Raw genomic sequence first — 24,841 nt, 5'->3', positions numbered from 1 at the left:
CTTCTACTGCCGAACATTTTATTTGGCGGCTGTTTTTTGTGTTCCAATCTTCCTATCATATTGGTTTGTCTGGTGAGACATTTTAATCTCTGCATATTCAGGGTTTATACTCCAGTGGATGGTTGTCCTAGGTGATTGACAGCTATCTCTGTGAGCTCATTTATACAGGGAAATCAACCAAAGCAGGACCATCCACTAGACAGCTGCAGATCAAGGAGCATGTTAAAAGTGGCTTTCCAGGGAGTTTTTTTTTTTTTTTTTTTTACATATATTTATGCTAATGCTGGTTTAAAATTTTTTTTTATATATACTCACCTTTCCTGTTCCCCCACCACCACTCTTTTGACTGATAGACTGATCCAGCTACGAAGCACTTCCTGGTGTCAGTCTTGACGCACGAATTGGCTGCTCTTCCCATCAATTGGCTAAGTAGGCAATTTCTTGTTTGTGGCAACACCGATAGTGCTGCGCAGCTGAACCAGGTTCCATTAGAAGAGCAACGGCAGGGGAGCAGGAAAAGTGAGTTTAGGTTTTTTTCTGAAGCATACCACAAATGATAAATGCAAAGTTTAGAATATATATATATATATATCAGTGGTTCTTAACCTTGTTGGAGGTACTGAACCCCACCAGTTTCATATGCGCATTCACCGAACCCCTCTTAATTGGAAAAATAAAATATGATTTTTTTCAAATTCAAAACATAGGAGGTATATATTTAAGTATATATTTATACATAGGTGCACAAAATGAACAAAACCATTAAGAACAAAGAACAAAACTATGAAAACATGATTTTGACACAAAAACATAATGAATATTTACTGCAAATCAGTGTGACTTCTGCTGTTGTCTTTCAGAGACCAGTTCAGAAATGCGCGGCTTTACCTTGGCAAGTGCCACTCTCATGTCATTTTTGCAACAATGCAGTGGCAGTGTTCCCACACATTAGGCAGACAGTGTTCCCCCACACATTAGGCAGGCAGTGTTCCCCCACACATTAGGCAGGCAGTGTTCCCCCACACATTAGGCAGGCAGTGTTCCCCCACACATTAGGCAGGCAGTGTTCCCCCACACATTAGGCAGGCAGTGTTCCCCCACACATTAGGCAGGCAGTGTTCCCCCACACATTAGGCAGGCAGTGTTCCCCCACACATTAGGCAGGCAGTGTTCCCCCACACATTAGGCAGGCAGTGTTCCCCCACATTAGGCAGGCAGTGTTCCCCCACATTAGGCAGGCAGTGTTCCCCCACATGTGGGGACAGCCAACGGCTGTCCGGGCATGCTGGAAGTTGTAGTTTTGCAACATCTGGAGGTCCGCAGGTTGAAGACCACTGATGTAGGCAGTGTTGCCCCACAGACATACAGCCTCCAGCCATATACAGTGTATGGATGGAGGCTGTATGCCTGTGTACTGCCCACTTCAGTGCTCCGGCTATAGCAGTAGGTCTTGGGACCGGCAGTTGGAGCACTGAAGATGACGTGCCGCTGGTCACTTACCAAGCTGGCCAGCGCGTGTCTTCCTCCTTCTCTATCCTCCGGTCCTCAGCACCTTCGTTTCCATGGGCGCACGCACGGGACGTCGGTGACGTCCCGGCGTGCGCTTTGTCCCGGGAGTCCCAGGGAGTTAATAGTGATGGGAGGAATTTCCCTGTCGCTACAGGTCGGGAAAACACCGGCTCTGTTCGGGCCCCAAGCAATTGCTTGGTTTGCCTGTCCTGTTGCGACCGCCGCCGCCGAACCCCCCGGGACTGACTCACCGAACCCCTGGGGTTCGATCGAACCCAGGTTAAGAACCAATGATATATATAAAATTACATTGATAATAATTCAGTAAAATAATGTTCTTATTATTTTTATAGTTTTTTTAGTTGGATGTGCCGAATAGGTCATAATAAGAAAATACAAAAGTCATCTGAGATCTCGGAGATCATAAAATCATCTAAAAGTAATATCCAGACAAGAATCTTCAGGTTTCCACCTTGTTTTTTTTTTTTTTTCTCAAAAACTCCAATAAAAACGCACATTCTGCCACATGGCATTTCTATTTGTGAAAAAACGCTGCGGTCAGATGTTAGCTGCAAGTCAATAGGGAACTGCAAAATGCCATATCCATTTGGAGTTTTTAAGGTTGGCATTTCTTTAAATCCTTTTAGGGTGCATTCCCACGTGACATATTTTTCTGCGTATTTGGTGCTGCGTATTTTCCTACGAAGAAAGTAGAAACTGATCCAGCACTTGGATAAAAAGTTGCAGCTTTATTTTGGTCCGAATCCAACAAACAAACTTTCCACGGTAAAACTGACACCCTCCCTTGTCATACGTGTTTCAAGCGCGCATGCGCGCTCTTCCTCAGTGACGTCATGGGTCTGTTGGGCAAGGACTTAAATCATACCGGCACAGGTGAAAGGTAAGTATACCTGATCACACCGCCCTAGGTCTCTGTGCTTGCACCGCAAGAACACATGACACAACAGAGACTTAGTATACAAATGCAAGTTTTAAAAAGGAGGTTTCTTTTCTAAAAACAAAGGTATTATAACACCGAATTCATCACCATATGAATGTCAACACATTACTTGCAATTCCAACACCACCTAAAGCATTGTTATTTTGATTCATAGGTGTTGTATATTTACATTGCATTATGATGGACATTGTACCGTTAATAATGAAAAAGCAGTTCACGCCTGACATTCATCCCAAACGGGGCGCGAGTGCCAAGGGTGAACTGGCAGAAGGCTTCTCTATGTTCCAACTTATTCCTGATACAACCTTGTCTGATACCAGTTTTTATAAGTTCTATTCCATATATTCTAAAGCCAGAAACATTGCCATTGTGTGTTATTTGAAAATGCAGAGATGCGGCAGATTTATTCCTATTTAACGCCCCTACATCATTAAGATGTTCGAGCGCTCGTGTTTTTAATTTGCGCGTGGTGTAACCTATGTATTTTAAGTTACAATGGGTGCACTCTATCATGTACACTAGATTCTTGCTGTTACAATTCATGTAATTATTAATTGAATATTTTTTGCTGCCCTCCGCATTTTCAAATTCCTTCACTGTTTTTACAAAATTACAGGTGCGGCAAACTCTGTGTCCACACCTGAAAAAACCTTTTTGTGTAAGCCACCCCGTATTATTTGATCGGGATCTTTCCACCAAACTTGGAGACAAATGATTTTTTAATGTAGGGGCTTTTTTAGGGACAATGTGACAACCTCTATCCAGTATTTTGGCCATAATTTCATCTTGTCGTAAAATGTGTAAATGACGAAGTGCCATGTTTTTTACCTTACTGAAATGAGGGGAATATGTAACAGACAAAACTGGTTTGTTATCAAATTCTTTTTTATTTTGTCTCCCCTGAACTAGCTCGCTTCTATTTTTTTGTGAAACTATCCTCTTGGCTCTATTTAATGTTTTATTTGTATACCCTCGTTCTTTCAGTCTACTGACCAAATTCTCCGATTTGTGTTGTATATATTTCATCATTAGAACAATTTCTTTTAAGTCGCGCTAATTCTCCCACCGGAATGGCTTTTATTGTATGTGTTGGATGATTACTGTTAGCTCTCAAAACTGTATTGCCTGAAATTGGCTTTCTATGTGTGGCTACTGTAATGATATCTCCAACTACACTGCTCAATTACCAAATCCAAAAATGTTATTTTGTCTTTGTTTATGTGGTGGGTGAACTTCAAATTATATGAATTGGAATTAATGTATTGAATGAACAGTGGCACGAGAGACTCATTGCCCTCCCATATTAGGAGGAGATCGTCGATGAATCTCCCGTACCAGTGCACATTCCGACTATATGGGTTGGAGTTTGAAAAAATGACCTGGGACTCCCAATAGGACATAGTTAAATTTGCAAGTGATGGGGAATGTCTTGCCCCCATTGAAACTCCACTTCTCTGTAGGAAAAACTCCCGATCAAATACGAAATAATTCCGGGACATCAAAAACCAAACTGACATTTTGATGAATTCACATAATTCTTGTGTGTAATTTCCATAATTACTAAGATGGTGGTCCAGAGCATGCATGGCTACTGTCCAAGGAATGTTGGTATATAGTGACACAACGTCACAAGATAGCCAGGCATGCTCCGGACCCCATCTTTTGTCAACAAACATTTTTAGGATATCTCCTGAGTCCTTCAAATAACCAGGGACACGTTGGACCAGGGGTTGTAATAACTGGTCCAACCACATGGATAAATGCTCCAACAACGAGCCACCACTAGATACAATGGGTCTCATAGGTGGAGGATTTATCCCTTTTTGTGTTTTGGGAAGATCATACATTATAGGAATAACAGGTTCCTGCACGTAAAGGTAATCCTTTTCTTTTTGTTTGATCACATTAAGGGCTATTCCTTCATCCAGCAATTTTACAAGTTCCATCTGGTATATTTCAGTTGGATCTTTGGCCAGGGAGACATAGACAGCTTCATCTGATAGCATGATTTTTATTTGTTTTATGTAAACATCTTTGTCCATAACTGTAACCACCCCACCTTTATCCGACATTTTAATGATTATGTCATCATAAGACGACAATTCTTTTAATGCTTTTCTTTCCCCTCGGGACAAATTGTCCCTACCTCCAGGTGAGTGCGAGATGTTATTGCCAATGGCAACTAAATCCCTCTCTATTGCTTCCTGAAATCTGTCCATGCTCTCCGTTCTAGATCCAACTGGGTAAAAATATGGATTTTTACCTTTATGCCAGATGTTTTATTTATTTTTTCTTTCTCACTATTTGTTTCATTAGCTAGATCTTGTAAGTCACATAAAATAACCTGATCACCGAATGTTAAACCTTCAAATTCATTAAACACATATTGTTCATCTTGAGTTTCCACTTCGGCATTATCCTGTTCCAACTGAAAAAAGTGTCTCTCTACAGTCAAGTTCCTTACAAACCTGTTAATGTCACACAATGTTCCAAATATATCAAAATTATTTACGGGTGAAAATTTTTACCCCTACCCTATTTTCCTACCCATTGACTTCAACAGGGTAAATAAAATACGCAGCAGCAAATACGCCGTGTGGGAATGTACCCTTAGCGTTTTTCAGCTATTTTTGGCTCCTTGGAAATTTTTAAAAACGACATGTTGAGATTTTGGCGTTTTTTTTCGGGAAAAATCTTTGCATTTTCCTCCCATAGAAGTCTATGGGAGTGAAAAAAAACGCCATGTGGGTTTTAACTTTGGTGGTTTTTATTCTTTTTTTTGGACTTTAGCAATCAAAAAAAAGGGGTTGAGATACCTTTTTTTATTAAAATTTTGTAGGGTACCATTAAAAAAAAGATACAGTAGTGATGGAAAAAATTGTATTTAATGAAATTTAGATTTTTTATAATGGAATTTTTATTAAACAGTGATCAATTTATGTGGGCGGGCATGGAACTAAAAATGAAGCCGACAATAAAAAAATTTAGAAAATGGTTAAATGTAAAAATAATATATTATTTTAAAATGTATTTTGTAAAACTTTTTATTTGTAATGTATTTTAATAATGTGTTTAATAAAGTGTTTGTTTTTAACTTTTTTCACTTTCTTTTTCTTTCTTTTTTAGGTAGTCCTACTTTTCCCAGCATGGAACAGACTTCCATGATGGGAGTAGTAATACCTGTACTGATACAGATCGTCCCGGGTGTAACTTCTGACACCCATTGCAATCCTCCCATATAATGTATAGAAGCTGGCGGCTTGGCCACTCTTCTCCGCTATCCTGCACTATATTCTGCGATGTGAAGTTATTCACATCACAGATTCATATTTCCCACAGAGAGCTGTGATTGGCCAGATGGTTCCAGACAATCACTACTGTCTGTGGGAAATATGAATAGGTGTGTATATATACGACAGTGCAGGGGACCATCGAAGAGTGGCCGTTCTGCCCGCATCTATACATTATAAAAGACTATCACAGCGGGTGTCAGGAGTGACTTCTGACACCTGTTGCCATCTGTCTAATAATGCAGGTACTACAGCTCCCAGCATGGAGCAGAGTGTGCTCCATGTTAGAAGCAATAGTACCTGCAGTTAAGGACAGATTACAGTGGGTGTCACTCATGACACCCGAAGCGATCGTCCTATCTATTGCAGAGATGTGGAGCAGCTTTCTCATGCGCTCACATCTCTGCACCATACTCAGGCTGGCCAGTGATGTGAATATACATTCACATCATTCATATTTCCTGCTGAGATCGGTGATTGGCTGCCACCATCTGGCCAATCACCACTCTGGGTGGAAAATACGAATGAGTGATGTGAATTCTATTAACATCACTAGCTGCCCCGCAGTATAGTGCAGAGATGCGAGTGCATGAGAAAGCCGTTTCGCATCTCTGCAATAGATGGGACGATCGCATCGGGTGTCAGAAGTGACACCGTGGACAGTTTGTCTATTAGTACAGGTACTACAGCTCCCATCATGGAACAGTCTGTTCCATGCTGGGAGTAGTAGTACTACCTAAAAAAAAAAAAATAGAGAAAAGAAAAAGTGAAACACGCACACTTTTTTAAACACATTATTAAAATACATCACTAATAAAAAAAATGTATTATAAGAAATATATTATAATATTTTTACATTTAAATGGCCCCTTTCTACATTTTTATTATTGTCAGCTACATTTTTAGGTCCCTGCCAGCCCACATAAATTGGTCACTGTTTAAAAATGAATGAAAATTTTGTTATAAAAAAAATACAATTTTTGTGAAATAGATTTTTTTTCCATCCCTGCTGCATGCCAGAAAATAAACTTAGTGGAAACCTAGCCTCATAAAGTAATGTTGGTGCAGACATTCTGCATGGTTACACCTATTTCGTCTACATGGTTTTTCTTTCAGTACGAAACATAAAGCAGCGCACTTGTACAGGAAATTAAACTTACAGATCACAATTATGTTGTCTTAAACTGTAGAGGTGAATGGTGTTATTAACATGTATTTCTGCTATTGCTGAAGTGGTGCTGCATAGTAATTGTCTACAAAGGGTTGTTTATTGAGTCACCTTGTCTTTTTCAGTTGAGCTGTTTTTAGAAGAATGTGCGCCAGTGAGTTGCTGACATGTATTGAGGATTTACCTGTATAACTAAGCCAAATTGCTTGTAATACATCAGAAAAGACAGGCAGGGTACAAAACAGTGGCATTTTGAATGATGCAATATATTCTTATTTCCAGACACAGTCACATTATCCCTGCCTTTGCTTGTGTTTTCTTTTGGTGTCTCACTTTCCAGATCAATGAACAGACAGATAAGATTATTTTTTATTCTTAGGTTCAACTACAGCGCAAGTGGAATTCAAATGTTAATACAATAAACCTGGAGACATGACAAATAAAGATAGAGAGATGATATAATTACCTCATTGCTGGCATACTTATAGAGTGACGAATTGAGTAGCTGCCATGTGAGGGCATTGTGGATAGAAACAGACAGAATGTACTCATACAATTCTTACGTTATGTCATTTTCTTATGCAGCATGCAGACATATAAGGATATTTATAAAGGTGCACAGTAAGTAGTTAGAGAAGTATTTATATTATCTTCAAAAAATATATCTAGTTAAAAATTATATTGGAACAGTGTTTAGATCAGGGATGCGCTACCTGCTACCCAAGAGATGCCACCATGCGAGACCCACAACCAACAGGCTGGTGCTGCTATGGAAGGGTATTATGTGGTTAGCACTGGTAAAAGGGTAGCTGTTGGTCTGTATGTTTTGTTTTGCAGGTTTTGGGAAAGTGAAACAGTCAGCTGTTTCGTGACCTCTACTCCCCAAGCAGTCAGCTGTGCGTATGGGACCACAGTGTCTGTTTTTAATCTTTAGCAACAGACAGGACAACAGTTTCAGTTGTGACCTATGAAATAGGGCCTCAGATCGGATCAGTCCCATTCCGTTTTAAATTGAGTAAATTGTAGCAGAAATTGTGCACCGGTCCCTTCACAATTTCTGCTACAATTTACTCAATTTATTTATAGTAAATCTGTGAGGCTAACCCCTGTCTTTTTTGTAGTGGTTAATTTTCTAAGTGGTAAAAGAACATAAAACGTGCAAAATAGTCACACACTTCTGCACGAAGTACATAGCATAGTTAATATTGATCATCTAAAATGTAAATCTTTATTTACATTGATGTATGAGCTGGCATTAATGGGGTACGCCTCTACTTTAAAATGTATCCCCTATCTGCTGGAGTGGGCTGCTAGATCATTGCCAAGCAGCTTGGTAAGAAGTTTACAACAATCGGTGCTATTATTCACAAATGGAGAAACCTAAAATAACTATCAATCTACCTCGGTCAGGGGGTTTCATTCAAGATCTTACCTCATGGGGGGTGAGTTATCAAAACCTGTCCAGAGGAAAAGTTTCTGCGTTGCCCATATCAACCAATCAAATCACTTCTTTCATTTTTGAAAAGGCCTCTGAAGAAAATGAAAGAAGCAATCTGGTTGCTATGGGCAACTTGGCAACTTTTCCCTCTGGACAGGTTTTGATAAATCTCTTTCCCATGGAGTTTCAATAATCATGGGAACAGTGAGGAATCAATGCAGAACTACATGGGGGGGGGGGGGGTTGTCAATGATATCAGGGCATCTGGGACTATAGTCGCCAAGAAAACCATTGGAAATCCTCTACACCCTAAAGCAGTGTTCCCCAACCCAGTCCTCAAGGCACACCAACATTCTGTTTTTTTTTCAGTTACTCCATTGGAATAGAACAGGTAAAAATTAAAATCCTGGACTGTTAATGTGCCTTGAGGACTGGGTTGGGAAACACTGCCCTAAAGGACTGAAATCTTGCAGCACCCAGAAGGTCCCCCTGCTCAAGAAAGCACATGTACAGGCTGAATGAAGTTTGCCAATGAACATCTAAATGGTTAGAAGGTATTGGGCCTGGCTGAATTGAGAACTTTTTGTTATTCTGTTTCTCACTGTTCAAATAAACCTACCATTAAAATTATAGATGATCATTTCTTTGTCAGTGGACAAATGTACAAAATCAGCAGGGAATCAAATACTTTTTTCTTTTGCTGTATGTGCCTTTTATAATACGAGTGCTCTTGGCCTTTCATCCACCCTCAGGCACATAAAATTTTGTGTAACTGCTTCTTCTGTGACCCACATTAGCTTATCCCTTTAAAGGAGTCCTAATACATCTTATCCCCTATGCAAAGGATAGGAGATGAGATGTCTGATCGCCGGGGTCCCGCTGCTCTTGACCCCCGTAATCTGTCATTCAGCACCTACCTTTGCAAGCTCTCTGCAGCGCTGGAGGCTCCGAGTGTGCAGCGTGACGACCACAGGGCCGGAGTATCGTGATGTCAAGACTCCGCCACCGTGTGACGTCACGCCCTCCCCCTCAATGCAAGTCTATGGGAGGGGGCGGGAGTGACATCACATGGGGGCAGAGTTGTGAAGTCATGATACTCCGGCCCCGTGTTAGTCACTCTGCACACTAGGAGCCTCCAGTGCTGCGGAGAGCTCGCAAAGATGGGTGCTGAATGACAGATTGTGGGGGTCCCCAGCGGTGGGACCCCCGCGATCAGACATCTTATCCCCTATCCTTTGGATAGGGGATAAGATGTATTAGGGATGGAGTACCCCTTTAATCAAACATATATTTCTAATAACATTGACTAGATCCTTATAAAGAAGAGGTGGCATCTCAGGTATCTTTAGTGAGAGGTCTACAACCAATTCATATCTCTAACTTTCATGATTTCAGGCCGCTCAATGTTCTTTTATATGGAATAAATTGACAGGTCTACAATAGTATCACTATGTGCTACTTCTTAAGATCTGACATTTTTTGTAACTGTTTCTTACCTAATAGAGTGCGATCTGCAGCAGAGGAATGAAAAGCATTGAGTGTTATAAAAGTTACGAGCTACAACACAAAGGAAATACACTTTATGTGAACATTGAGCATACAGCCTTTAGGCACAATCATGCTTAATTCTTCAAGCACACAAAAGTTACATTATACAATCTGATAAGTTCCCCGGGAGCTGATGCTTTATTCTAAACTCTGCATTCTGTAGCCAGAATACTTTTTTTGAGTGAATTGCTTGCTTTTTAAATGATTTTATTGAAACATTAGCTGAGTACCCGAAGCTGCCCTGTTTTTCCTGCCTTATCATTGAGGGGGAGGAAAAGCAACATAGGAGGAAGTTTTTGTCCTCATATACCGTCCTTAAATCCTGACCCCCAAATCCCCCTCCTCATATTCTGAACTCATATCCTGTCCTCATATTTTGTCCTTCTATCTCATCCCCATAGCCCGACCACATATCCCGTCCATATATCCTGACCTATCCCGTCCCCATATCCAGCCCCCATCTCTAATCCTCATTTCTAATCCTCATATCCCCTCCTCAGGTGGGGCTGCGTTGTGGTAAAGATATTGTAAGCTGAAAATAAAAGGGGTGTGGCTTAAATGGTGGGCGTGTATTTACAAGATGGGGCATGGAATTTGGGAAGGGTGTGGTTTGCCAGCCAGACTGACGCATTCCCCAGTAGATGCAGAGCGGAGCATGTGGAGTAAGGTACCAGAAGTCCTATATACTTGCATGGGACTTGAAACGAAAACCCCATCCTTCACATATGGGGGTAGGTTAGGGGTTACTTTAACTATTATATATTTTTATTTGACATATAAGTAACATGTGACCAAGTATTATCGAAATATCTCCAGCCGTACGGAAGTATATACATTTCCCATAAATTTGCCTTGGACTTTAAACAAAACAAATGAGGGTAGGTTAGGGTTAAATTACCTATCCTATGTTTGTTGACATACACTGCTCAAAAAAATAAAGGGAACACTAAGATAACACATCCTAGATCAGAATGAATGAACTAATCGTATGAAATACTTTTGGTCTTTACATAGTTGAATGTGCTGACAACAAAATCACACAAAAATGATGAATGGAAATCAAATTTATTAACCCATCAAGGTCTGGATATGGAGTCACACTCAAAATCAAAGTGGAAAACCACACTACAGGCTGATCCAACTTTGATGTAATGTCCTTAAAACAAGTCAAAATGAGGCTCAGTAGTGTTTCTGGCCTCCACATGCCCGTATGATATCCCTACAATGCCTGGGCATGCTCCCGATGAGTTGGTGGATGGTCTCCTGAGGGATGTCCTCCCAGACCTGGACTAAAGCATCAGCCAACTCCTGGACAGCCTGTGGTGCAATGTGGCGTTGGTGGATGGAGCGAGACATGATGTCCCAGATGTGCTCAATTGGATTCAGATCTGGGGAACGGGCAGGCCAGTCCATAGCATCAATGCCTTCCTCTTGCAGGAACTGCTGACACACTCAGCCACATGAGGTCTAGCATTGTATTGCATTAGGAGGAACCCATTGTAAACCGCACCAGCTTATGGTCTCACAAGGGGTCTGAGGATCTCATCTCGGTACCTAATGGCAGTCAGACTACCTCTGGCAAGCACATGGAGGGCTGTGTAGCCCCCAAAGAAATGCCACCCCACACCATTACTTACCCGCCACCAAACCGGTCATGCTGGAGGATGTTGCAGACAGCAGAACGTTCTCCACAGCGCCTCCAGACTTGCCAATCTTGGTGTTCTCTGGCAAATGCCAAATATCCTGCATGGTGTTGGGCTGTAAGCACAACCCCCACCTGTGGATGTTGGGCCCTCATACCACCCTTATGGAGTCTGTTTCTGACCTTTTGAGTGGACACATGCACATTTGTGGCCTGCTGGAGGTCATTTTGCAGGGCTCTGGCAGTGCTCCTCCTGCTCCTTCTTGCACAAGGGTGGTGGTAGCTGTCCTGCTGCTGGGTTGTTGCCCTCCTAAGGCCTCCTCCACGTCTCCTGATGTACTGGCCTGTCTCCTGATAGTGCCTCCATGTTCTAGACACTACGCTGACAGACAGAAAACCTTCTTGACACAGCTCGCATTGATGTGCTATCCTGGATGAGCTGCACTACCTGAGCCACTTGTGTGGGTTGTAGACTCCGTCTCATGCTACCACTAGAGTGAAAGCACCGCCAGCCTCCAAAAGTGACCAAAACATCAGCCAAGAAGCATAGGAACTGAGAAGTGAGCTACAAAACCACTTCTTTATTGGGGGGTGTCTTGCTAATTGCCTATAATTTCCACCTGATGTCTGTTCCATTTGCACAACAGGATGTGAAATTGATTGTCAATTAGTGTTACTTCTTGAGTGGACAGTGTGATTGACTTAGAGTTACATTGGCCCTCATTTACTATTGCAAACCCGACATATTTTGTTGGGTTGAGCACCAGATTCTGTCAGAAGTTCTGTCTGCGCCAGAATTTGAGCCAGAATTGGAAAAACCTGACTAACTCTCCATTTTACTAAGAAAACCCGAAAAGGGGGGTGTCTGTCTAGAAAAGGGGCGTGGTCACCGGAAAAGGGGCATGTTCCAGACATTTTCACAAAAAAATAACATATTTACTAAGGTTTCCACAGAAAATGTGGTGGATTTCAGCTGAGGAAAACCCTACAGATCAGAGCATGTGTAAAAAAGAAAAGCAAAATGTAGGGAAACCTTAGTAAATACCGTGGAAAATAAATTGTAGGGAATTAAAACCCACAAAGAAACCTACACTCCACTCTTAGTAAATCAGGGTTATTGTGTTGTTTAAGTGTTCCCTTTATTTTTTTTTAGCAGTGTATAAGTAACGTGTACCAAGTTTCATGTTAATATATTTAGCCATTTGGACGTGATGCTGGAACATACACACATACACACACACACATACATACATACATACACACATTGGGGGACATGTATCATCATTCGTGTATGGTAGAAGCAATTTAACCATTTTCCCGAATTCTAAATTATGCGCAGAAGCGCTAAATTTATCAATCAAGCGCAATGAGCTTCATAAATTGCGGGTAAATATAGTAATCTTCTCAATCCACACTTTGGGAAATAGAATTGATGATTTAGAGCATCTTGCTACGTTAAGTCCAAGATGGCTTATATTTGCGGGGAAAAAAAACAGCTCTTGCGACAAAATTTTTGGTGTAAAGGAAAAGTACGCAGTTAATAAATTCATGCGTACTATAGATGTCACTCCAAGGTACCCTGATTCAGCCACATCTGGAGGACATGCTCTACCAAAACGTGCGCAAAAAAAAGGGCTTGCGCAAAATTTTGCGCAAAAAATACACACAAAACAGGGGTAAAATCTTTGATACATGTCCCCCATTGAGTATAGCATCGTTTTTTTTTTAGTATGACATCAGTGTTAATGCACATCTGTCTGCCTTTTATATTGTTTTTGATATCCAAAATGGAACACACATACATAAAATGGGCAAAGCAATAAGTGACACCTTGTTGAAAACTAGGATGGGATGCAATAGAATGGCATTTCTTAAAGTCGAGGGCCTGCATCAGATCCTTCTGTGGGATTTTGCTTGCTTGCATCATTTCAGATGTGCTTTGTTTACCATAACCTCTTACATGACCATTTTAATTGTAATGAATTATTGATGTAAGTACCTCATATCTCCCAATTTCTTGCCAATGGCACTTCCCACATTTGTTATTGCAGCAGAAGCTTTGCTCCCAGCTTGACTTAAGGTTTCTTGTGTCTTCTTGTACCTGGAATTAAAACGGTGTTAATAGAAGTTCTAAGAATTAAAGAAGGTACCAATGTGCATAGCTGCTATAGCATCGACATTATGCTCATGAGATTCTTATTTCTCTATCGGCTCCATTGGGGGACACAGACCGTGGGTGTATCTTGCTGTCTCTAGGAGGTGTGACACTATGGTAATAAAAGAAGTCAGCTCCTTCCAGCAGGATATACCCGCCTTCAGGCTCTGAGCTAGTCAGTTTAAGCTTAGTGTCTAAAGGAGGTGGACTGGTCTGGGTTGCTCCAGACCAGGTCTTCTGTTTTTTATTTTCCTAGTATAGGGACGTGTAAGTTTTTTTTATTCCCTTTTCTTTCTGTTTTCAGGTGGGGACTCAGGAACTGCGGTTCACTGTTTCCCCATTGCGAGTAAGGGGGCACAGACATTGCCAACGGTCAGCACCTGGGTGGTACCTCATGGGTCCGGGTCCCCTATGTCTCTGCTCGCCTCGCTCGCGCATAGCAGCCAGGTGTGATGCAGGGACCATAAGCTGACTGAAGACTTCATTAGGTAAGTTCTTCTGACTGAGGTAAGTACTTTTTCCACAGGTACAGACTCGCAACCTCTGGAGATCCCCTGTTTTGGCCCACCCTAATTTTTTGGGGGCTTGTTTTACAGGGGCTGCACTATACTGGTGGAGCAATTACACTAAGGGGGCATGTTTTTATAAGGCATGTGTTATAAAATCCTTTATTGTGTGTGTTTTGGCCACTACTCAGCGCCTTATATGCAGCTGTCAGTCGTGGTGCTTCTTCGGCTCAAGAGCTCTCAGTACCTGCTTATGTCACATTCTAGAGCGCCTTATACGCGGCTGCAGCCGCGGCACAGTTATGAGCTGGGCGCTTCAGCGCCGGCTTTCTTTTTACTTTCACTTCGCCGGCAGCCTCTGCCGGCGCTCTGGCAGCCCGCTCCGTTTCCCCGAGCGCATATACAGCTAGGCGGTGCACTCGGGACAAGGAGCGGGCGCCGTGACAGTTCTTCCTCAGCGGCTGTAGCTCCGCCCACTGGGCGGGGGAGCTCTCGGGGGCGCAAAAAAGTGCCCAATCAGCGCTGTGGGCGCGATTTTCTGTGTGTAGGGGTCAGTTACTACGTGCCTTGTTTCAGGCATGCCCCTCCCTCCCTATTGGCTGGCCTTTTCAGTCTAGCTGGCTGCACGGAGCAAGTCTCCTCTCTGAGGTTGACAGGGGACACAGATCTGAGTGAGAAAGTGCCTGTCTTCTCTTTTTTGTACCCCATTATGTCCATTCCCAGGGCTGTTCATCCCTCTAAACAGAAAACCTGTGAATTCAGTGACTTACTATACCTGTATGCACTGCAATACCAAGATGCCTGGCTCCGCTGAGCCCGCTTGCTCTGCCTGCTCCTCTGCTCCCCCAGACCCTGCTCCTCCAGCCTGGGTTTCTTCCCTGACCCAGTATATGGCTGACTTGACCCAAGTCTCCCGTTCGGTGGCTGAGGCCTCCCGCGAAATGGTGTCCGCTTTGAAGGGGTCATCCCTGCGCAGGACCTCTGAGAGGGCCCACTCTTCGTCTCCTCATACTTCACGCTTTCACAAGCGTGCTAGGGGTGCCTCGTCTGACTCTTCCATTGAGTCTTCGGATAGAATTGGGCGTTCTCCACATGGGTCCCATCCCCCCCTATCATCTTTGCACAAACGTCACTCCTCCAGAGGAAGTTCTCAGAGTCGCCGCTCTGCCATACCAGAGCCGCATACCCGGTCTGGATCGCCCCTCCCCCCAGGACTGCCTCTACTCTTTCACATTCCCCTGGTAAACTAGTGGACGAGGCTTCCGAAACGGCATCTGACCCAGAGGACCTCGGACTCAATTGCTATGGTGAACTCATTGGTGACAGCCATAAGAGACACCTTTCACTTGGATGACCCAGGATCTTCGGATGTCAATCCGGGAGTATCCTTTCATCGTACTAAGCCAGCACCTCAAAGGTTCAGCTCTCACGCTGACTTTGACGACATTCTGGAATCCGCATGGAAGCATCCGGACAAGAGATTCCCGGGAGTCAAGACAATTCAAGAACGTTATCCATTTGACAAGGGCTTTGTCGCTAAGGTGGTTTCCCCTCCCTCTGCGGACCCACCAATCTCCCAGATCTCAAAGGCGACTACACTGCCTCTGGCAGATGCCGCTGCCTTCAGACAAAAAGGTAGATTCTTTAGCGAAGTTCGCTACTGAAGCAGCTGGCTCTTCTCTTCTTCCCATCTTCGCCTCGACATGGGTGTCCAAGGCCCTGTCGGAGTGGTGTCGACAGCTTCATCAGGATATTTTAGCGGGATCCCCCCCAGAGGATCTATCTGCTCTGGCTCTCCGTTGCGCTAAGGCTGGGGACTTTCTGTGTGCAGCTTCCATGCAGGCAGCCTGTTGTTCTGCCTTTGCTGTGGGTCACCTAGCAGCCCTCCGCCGCTCTGTGGCTTAAAGCTTGGAATGCAGATGCCGCTTCCAAAAGGTCTCTCACTGAGCTTCCCTTTACAGGTGGCCGTCTTTTTGGCAAATGCCTTGTTGAGATTATCTCCGAGGCAACGGGAGGTAAGAGTTCCTTGTTACCTCAAAATAAGGCTTGCCCTACTTCCAAAAGGAAGTCTTTTTCCCTTAGGTCCTTTGGGCCTCTGGCTCCAACAAAGGGTCCGGCCAGGCGCCCTCGAGGGACAAGAAGGCTCCCTCGTTCCGGGCTCGCCCGTCTTGGAAGTCTGACTCCAACCGCTCTGGCCGTTTTGCGCCCAAATCGGGCAACAGCAAACCCACTTCTGCATGAAGTAAGACCTCCACCCGTGGTTTCTTTGCGGGTGGGAGGTCGCCTTTTGTGTTTCCGAGACATCTGGACCTCACACATTCAGGACTCTTGGGTCAGAGACGTGGTGTCCAATGGTTACCGAATCGAATTTTCCTCCCTCCCGAGGGATCGCTTTTATCGATCCGGGGCCCCCCGGTCTCCTCCCCTGGGCGGGCAGCTCTCCAGTCCCTGCTTCTCCAGGGGGTGATTGTTCCCGACCCGCTAGAGGAACGTTTTCGGGGTTTCTATTCAAATCTCTTTGTGGTCCCCAAGAAGGACGGTTCTGTACAACCAATCCTAGACCTCAAGCGTCTCAACCGTCATCTTCTCATCCGCCGATTCCGGATGGAATCTCTCCGCTCGGTGGTGGCGTCCCTGGAACAGGGGGAGTTCCTCTCCTCAGTGAACATCAAGGATGCCTACCTCCATGTGCCAATATTTCCGGGCCATCATCGGTACCTCCGCTTTGCCATTCCGGAGGGGCATTTTCAATTTGTAGCTCTCCCCTTCGGTCTAGCCACGGCTCCTCGGGTCTTTACGAAGGTCCTTGCGCCAGTGATGGGCCTGTTACGGTCGAGAGGCATCTCGGTGACACCCTATCTGGACGACCTTCTCATCAGAGCCCAGACTCTCCACACTCTGACTCGTTTCGGCTGGCTGGTCAATCGCGACAAGTCAGTCCTCCGGCTTACCCAGTCCCTGACCTTTCTGGGGTTTCGATTCGACACAGCCTCTCCCCGAATTTATCTTCTGCCGGGCAAACGTCTGGCGCTCCGGGAGGGGGTCCGCTCCCTGTGAACTCAGGTATCAGTCTCCATCAGCACTTGCATGGAAGTCCTGGGTTGGATGGTGGCAGCTATGGAGGCCGTGCTCTTTGCTCAGTTCCATTCCGTCCTCTCCAAGTGGCGATTCTCTCTCGATGGAACAGGTTGCCCCTGTCCCTCGGTCGTCAGATTATTCTACCTCCCAGGGTCCATCAGTCTCTGCTCTGGTGGCTCCGCTCGTCCCTTCTTATCCAGGGGCGGTCCTTCCTTCCCCTTCATTGGCAAGTGGTTACTACAGATGCCAGCCTGTCAGGCTGGGGCGGCGTGTTCAGGGATTGGACGGTTCAGGGTCTCTGGTCTCCCCAGGAGACCCTTCTTCCGATAAACATATTGGAATTCCGGGCGATTCTTCTTTGTCTTCTTCATTGGGAGGCCTGTCTTCAGTCCCGTCCTGTCCCCATTCAGTCAGACAACGCCACGGCCGTGGGGTACATAAATCGACAGGGCGGCACCAGCAGCTCGGCAGCCATGGCCGAGGTGACCAAAATTCTTTCCTGGGCGGAGAGCCAGGTTCCGGCCATCTCGGCGATCCACATTCCGGGAGTGCTCAACTGGGAAGCCAACTTCCTCAGTCGGTCCTCTCCCAACTCCGGCGAGTGGTCTCTTCATCCGGAGGTCTTCACGCAGCTCTCCGACCTCTGGGGCATTCCGGACGGGGACCTCTTCGCGTCCCGGCACAATCAGAAAATTCTTCCGTTTGTGTCTGAGTCCCGGGACCCTCAGGCCTTGGCCGTGGACGCCCTAGTGATTCCTTGGACGGGGTTCACCCTGCCTTATCTGTTCCCTCCTCTTTCGCTCCTTCCCAGGGTGCTGAGGAAGCTCAAGGCAGAGGTCGTTCCCGCCATTCTGGTAGCTCCAGATTGGCCCCGAAGGTCGTGGTACGCCGACGTAGTCAGGCTCCTGGACGACGTTCCTCTGCGCCTTCTGCTCCGCCTGGATCTACTCTTTCAGGGTCCTCTTTACCACCCCAATTTACAGTCGCTGCATTTGACGGCGTGGCGGTTGAGACCGCGGTTTTGAGGGCCCGCGGGTTCTCCTCACAAGTCATTCACACCATGCTCAAGGTTCGTAAGCCCTCCACGGCAAGAATTTACCACTGTACTTGGCGGTCTTATTTTAGTTGGTGTGAAGCTCAGGACTTCTCCCCGGTGACCTTCTCAGTTCCCCGTCTTCTCTCCTATTTACAGTCGGGGCTGGAACTGGGATTGTCTCTCAGTTCCCTTAAAGGTCAGGTTTTGTCCCTTACTGTTCTTTTCCAGTGGCCCCTGGTTTCTAATTCTCTTGTCCGGACTTTCCTGCAAGGAGTGGCGCACGCTGTTCCTCCTTATCAGTCTCCTTCTCCCCCTTGGGACTTAAATTTGGTTCTGAGTGCCCTCCAGGGTGCTCCCTTTGAACCCCTTAGAGAGGTGTCTCTCCGCCTCCTTTCTCTGAAAGTGGCGTTTATTGTGGCTATCACCTCCATCCGGAGGGTGTCTGAATTGGCAGCTCTTTCCTGACGTTCTCCGTTTCTGGTGATCCATCAGGACAAGGTCGTTTTCCAGCCAGATCCTTCCTTTTTGCCCAAGGTGGTCTCGGCCTTTCATCTCAATGAGGACATTGTCCTCCCGTCCTTTTGTCCTACTCCCTCTCATCCTAGGGAGCGCTTACTACACAAGCTGGACTACGTCCGGGCTGTTCGGGCTTATCTCTCCATCACTTCTTCGTTTCGTCAGTGTGATTCCTTTTTTGTCCTTACGGAAGGTCGTCGCAAGGGACAACCTGCTTCCAAGGCCACCATTTCTAGGTGGATTAGGTCCGCCATTTCGAAAGCCTATCCCTGCAAGGGGAAGATTCCTCCTTTCAGGGATGTGGCTCATTCCACTCGTTCTGTCGGGGCATCCTGGGCTCTCCAGAATAGAGCCTCGTCCTCGCAGATTTGCAAGGCGGCTACCTGGTCGTCTTTGCACACTTTCTCGAGGTTCTACCGAGTTCATACTTTGGCATCGGCTGATACTAGTCTGGGGCGTAAAGTGTTGCAGGCGGCAGTGGATCGGCCGTCTGCCTGATTACTTATCTGCCCACCCAAGGGACGGCTTTGGTGCATCCCACGGTCTGTGTTCCCCAATGGAGCCGATAGAGAAAAGGAGATTTTTTAACACTTACCATAAAATCTCTTTCTCGAAGGATCCATTGGGGGACACAGCTCCCGCCCTTTGTTTGGGGTTGTTTCCCATTGGTTCTCTGTCCGAGGGTGTGTTCAGTTATGTTTTTCCTTCTGCTTCTCGGACAGTCTTTGGGTTTTCCTTGACCTATTGGTCTCCTCCTATTGCTCTAGAACTTAAACTGACTAGCTCAGAGCCTGAAGGCGGGTATATCCTGCTGGGAGGAGCTGACTTTTTTTTAGTACCATAGTGTCACACCTCCTAGAGACAGCAAGATACACCCACGGTCTGTGTCCCCCAATGGATCCTTCGAGAAAGAGATTTTACGGTAAGTGTTAAAAAATAAATGAGGAATAGGTTCTACCCTCTATAATGTACAGTATAGGCTCTTCACTTTCCATTAAGTCAGAAAATGTTGAGAACATTGGTATGGAAAGAGCCCATGTGTAGTATGTAAAAGCATGGCTGGTATTTGTGGGTGCAGATATGCCCTATGTTACATTCTGGCACTTGATAGGTTAGTGTAGCTGCTATTTAAGTGGTCAAAGTGTCTTCCACTTTGGCACTTATGTTTTGAGTGTGCTGCAACTCCACTGTTATTGGGGAACCTAGAAAGTGTTATGTCAAAAATATGATGGGAGTCAGTACTATCTTTGTGCCAATAAAATTCTATCTTGAACAATTCCATTTTTTTTATGCTCTCTGTAATCTGTTGGGAAATCCTGCAACTGTTTAGTTCTACTGCAGTGCTTCCACATTAGAAATAAAGCATTACACTGAAATCCATATTATGTACAGAGATGCTATCCAAGTTAACAAGTGATTGCCCAAGCATAGAACTTAACTTTTAATAGCTCAGAATTTCCTATTTGAGTATTTGACAAAACCCTTTAACTTGTGTAAAAGACATGTTTCTGAAAATAATGTGCCCTTGACTAATACTCTTTACATGTTTGACCTGGTGAAGAGAAGCTCAAGTGCTTTATGTTTCAGAAATATGGTCACGACACATTCCTCCTAGCAACATAGCTAAATCAGAGCTATAAACTCTTCTCTGGAGAGCTTACTCTATTTAATAATGTACCCAACCTAATGCAGTATAGTTCAGCACTGCCAAAATACTGCCCAAGACATTGAAAGGAGGCAAATCAACAGCAACAAACATGCATTAGCTGCTGTCATGTCAGAATGTCAAAAAATATCTTTTTCTTTAATGACTTTAATTTCCAGTTCCACAGTTTGCTGAAGGCATCCAGTGTCTGTAAGGTATCCTGTGTCATTTTCTCCATAATCTACATTAGATATGGCACAGTTTATATAAGCAGGTAGGAGGGAGGGTAATAGTTTCCTATTCATACATTTATTGCAATTGCTTATGTACTAACTTTATACAATGGATAAGCATTTACTTATCTATTACTCTCTGAATGTACAGTTGCTGAATACCTATATACATCAGTTATGAATTAACCATATTAATGTTTGTTTGCTGGAGACTGGGGGTACATGGCAGGCCATATTACCTTTTGAATATTCCATGAAAAAAGTCTTAAAATAATACATTTTCAACAGTTTTGCTATTTTCTAATGACAATATTTACAGAGGAGTAAGAGAAGGCCTAGAGTCATAATTTAAGAGAAAAAAGCTGTTCAGACGGAAATTAATTTCTTTGTCTTTAGACCCCCCAAGTGCAGTGTAAAATTAAAATACTGATGCATCATGACAGTTCTAGAATGCATCTAGTGCCAGAAAGGCATTTCAGTTTTTGTCAGTGGAAGTACTGTACATTATTGTGCATGGCATATCCTATATGCTCTAAAGCAGTAAGTCTGACAGCTTCTGGCGCATATCTTAAATTGACAATAAAAACAGTATTTATCGCACCACAGATACTTCATTATACTTTAAAATAACTTGCTAGTTTAGGGTGTTTTACAGACACTGCAGCAGAATATGCTTTTATAATACTGAAATATAACCACAATTATTATCGTATTGCCATACAGTAAAGTAAAATAACCAAATGGGGAACACAAGTCTGCAAATACTAGGAATACCTACCAGTCAGGTGAGGGGGTACTGCCATTATATGTTTTTTGTTTTTCTTTTACATAAAAAAAAGTGCACAAAGGATGCGGTCTATCGCAAGCCCTTCTCCGACAGGAGAGAGGCCACCCAACAAACCTTACCCATCACCTCCAGAGGTTCCAGTTTCGATGTCCCTTTTTGCCAAAGCTACTAAGGGACTACAAATGCTCCCGGCATCCCCCTTGGCGTTAGCCAAGGTATCTGCCCACAGAGCCGTTAACAGTCGGTACCCTGCCCATGCTCGCAAATTTGTCCGCCGGCGGAGACAAATTTGCGAGCTATGTGCCTCACTATTTCATAGTTTCACAATTGCATCTATTACACCATAGCTGTATAGCTCTCCATGTTTTAACTGCATATTCATGTTTCATCTATATCTTTGTGCTGGCAGTGTGCTGCTGCATTCTTCTGTTGCTGTATATCTAGCCTAGTAGCGTGCAACTGTAGGCCAGGTCCATATAATAGTTTGGTATCAACTAAGGTGCTGGCTGACTTATTCTTTGTCATATATATATATTAAATGCATTATTATTTGTAGGGGCTTAATCTTGTGAAATAAAAAAAACAAAAACAAAACAGTAGACCTTTCCTGGTCTTTTGTTAGAAAGACAGGATACTTAAAGCTAGGTTCCGTCGCAGATTGCAGCTGATTGTTCGGGGTCCCGGCACGATATAAGCAAAGACAATCTGAATTCAGAAATTTGCAGCTGTGGTCACATGGTGACAAATTTACAATGGTTGCCCTTAGATGTCATACATGTACCTTATGGAGCAATAGGCACTTTATGTGCCAACATGGATGCAGGACCATATAAAAGAGATACTATTCTCTAAGAGCAATGCTTTTAGGGGATAGGATGTTGGAACATGCCATTATTTTTTATATATAAAATAATGGTATACTAGGATACATTATGGCTCCATCCACTTATATGGGTGCTGTGATGTGCTTTTGTGTTTGAGGCCAATGGCTGATAATAAATAATAGACCATTTGAAATTAGAATATACAATGGGCTCCCTAATCTCTGTTCTGATAGCTGTCATGTTCCACGCTTCGGCCGTATGCACCGGCCACGAGCGCATTGCTCCCCTGTCCCTGGCTGCCGGCGGGGCTGGGATTCGCACCACGGGATGCGCCCGCATGCGAATCTCAGCCCGTCACTCACGTCTCTCCCCTGCTGCCTCCGCTGTGTCTCAACTCCGGCGCGCTCGTCCCCGTCCCTTAGGGCGTGCGCGCATCGGAGCTCTAAAATTTTAAAGGGCCAGTACGCCTGACACCATTCTATGAAGTCCATGCACCTCCCACACTTCGCTGCCAGATCTTCAGTGCCCTAGCCTGAGATTAAAGGGGTACTCCACTGGAAAACCTTTTTTTTTTTTTTTTTTTTTTTTAAATCAAGTGGTGCCAGAAAGTTAAACACATGTGTAAATTTCTTCTATTTAAAAATCTTAATCCTTCCAGTACTTATCAGTTTCTGTATACTACAGAGGAATTTTGGAATTTAGTTTCTGCCCTACCACAGTGCTGACACCTCTGTCCATTTTAGGAACTGTCCAGAGTAGGAGCAAATCCCCATAGCAAGATTCTCTTGCTCTGGACAGTTCCTGACATGGAAAGAGATGTCAGCAGAGAGCACTTGTGGTCAGACAGAAAGGAAATTCGAAAAGAAAAAAACTTCCTCTGTACTTTACAGCAGATGATAATTACTGGAAGGATTGGGATTTTTTAATAGAAGTAATTTACAAATCTGTTTAGCTTTCTGGCACCAGTTGATTTAAAAGAAAATGCTATCCTTTTAAGCGTTCCATATTGCCTGTTTGCCTTACCCGTGTATCCAGACCTTCCCGCTACGTTATTAGACTTCGCACCTTTGCAGCCTGCCTTGACCTTCTACTACATTTGACTACACTACTGCCTTATCCTTCGGTACCTCGCCTAGCCCGGCTACCTGTGTGGCCGAGTCGTGTAGGGGGTAGCGACCTGGGTGTCGTCTGCCCCAGCAAGCCCATCCTGCCTTGTGGCAGGCTCTGGTGAAGACCCAGCAGCACCTTAGACTCCACTCCCCGATACGGTCCAAGTCATCAGCCACACAGGTTCGAGGATCCACATCCAGCTTCGTTACAGCAAGATCCGGCCATGGATCACGCTGGGGTTACTCTGCCTGATAGTCCGGATCTCGCTTCCATCGTGGCGCTCCAGTCACAGCAGTTGGCCCAGCAGGCACAGCAGTTGAGCTAGTTATCCGCCATGATGCAGCAATTACTCACTGCACAACAACAACCGCCACAGCCTCCTCCTGCTCTAGTCTTGCCTCCTGTCCTGCAGTTGTGTCTGGATCCAAACTCCACCTGTCTCTTCCCGAGAAATATGATCCCAAGTCCTGTTGTGGTTTTGTGACTCAATGCTCCATGCACATTGAACTCATGGTGGATCAGTTCTCTACGAAATGAGCAACGGTGGCCTTCATCCTCAGTCTTTTAACTGGAAGGGCTTTGGGATCGCAGTGATGCTCTCACAACCAATCTCCAGGCGTTTCTGACAGAATTTCAGGGTGTCTTCGAAGAACCTGCTTGAGCTTCCTCTGCTGAGAAGGCATTGCTGAGTCTATCTCAGGGCAACTCCTCTGTTGGTGAGTATGCCATTTGATTTTGTACCCTGACATCGGAGTTATCATGGAATGATGAAGCTCTTTGCGCCACCTTCAAGAGAGGATTATCAAGTCAAATCAATGATGTCTTTGCTGCCCGGGAATTGCCATCTAACCTAAATGAACTTATACAGTTGGCATCCCGGATTGATATCCGTTTCTCAGAGCGATATGAGGAAATACACCAAGAAAGGGAGTCTGCACGACCTCGGTGCTTTAGTGATCTGGCACCTGTCTTCCAGCAACCACCGCAACCTTCTTCCTTGCCTCCCGCAGTGGGGGCTATGCAAGTGGATCGGTCTCGCCTGACCCTGCAGGAAAGAACTCATCGACTAACCGAGAATCTATGCCTATACTGCACCAGTGCAGATCACTTCCTCAAAGATTGTCCTCTGCGTCCTCAATCACAGGGAAACGCTCGCACCTAGGGTTTGTGGGAGAGGCCTCCCTAGGTGTTAACCCCTTAAGGACTCAGGGTTTTTCCGTTTTTGCACTTTTGTTTTTTCCTCCTTACCTTTTAAAAATCATAACCCTTTCAATTTTCCACCTAAAAATCCATATTATGGCTTATTTTTTGTGTCGCCAATTCTACTTTGCAGTGACATTAGTCATTTTACCCAAAAATGCACGGCAAAACGGGAAAAAAAATCATTGTGCGACA

General features: G+C 44.6%; 1 protein-coding gene across 2 annotated transcripts in view; it reads right to left on the bottom strand.

Annotated features, from left to right (window-relative positions):
* The window catches only part of TPD52L1 (TPD52 like 1), a 132,635-nt gene that overhangs the window by 8,559 nt on the left and 99,235 nt on the right, over window positions 1-24,841 (bottom strand). Inside the window, exons 4-6 of one of the 2 annotated variants that reach the window (XM_056566468.1) lie at window positions 13,556-13,657; window positions 9,863-9,877; window positions 7,395-7,433 (exon numbers count right to left, since the gene is read on the bottom strand). In XM_056566468.1, coding sequence (XP_056422443.1) covers window positions 7,395-7,433; window positions 9,863-9,877; window positions 13,556-13,657 — 156 coding nt within the window. The remainder of the gene's footprint in view (window positions 1-7,394; window positions 7,434-9,862; window positions 9,878-13,555; window positions 13,658-24,841) is intronic. The other variant, XM_056566467.1, reaches the window with a different exon arrangement.

Source organism: Hyla sarda, chromosome 3, assembly GCF_029499605.1.
Source record: "Hyla sarda isolate aHylSar1 chromosome 3, aHylSar1.hap1, whole genome shotgun sequence".
NCBI classification, from domain to species: domain Eukaryota; kingdom Metazoa; phylum Chordata; class Amphibia; order Anura; family Hylidae; genus Hyla; species Hyla sarda.
The sequence above is the reverse complement of the archived record's forward strand: the minus strand, read 5'-3'. Positions and strand labels throughout refer to the sequence as shown.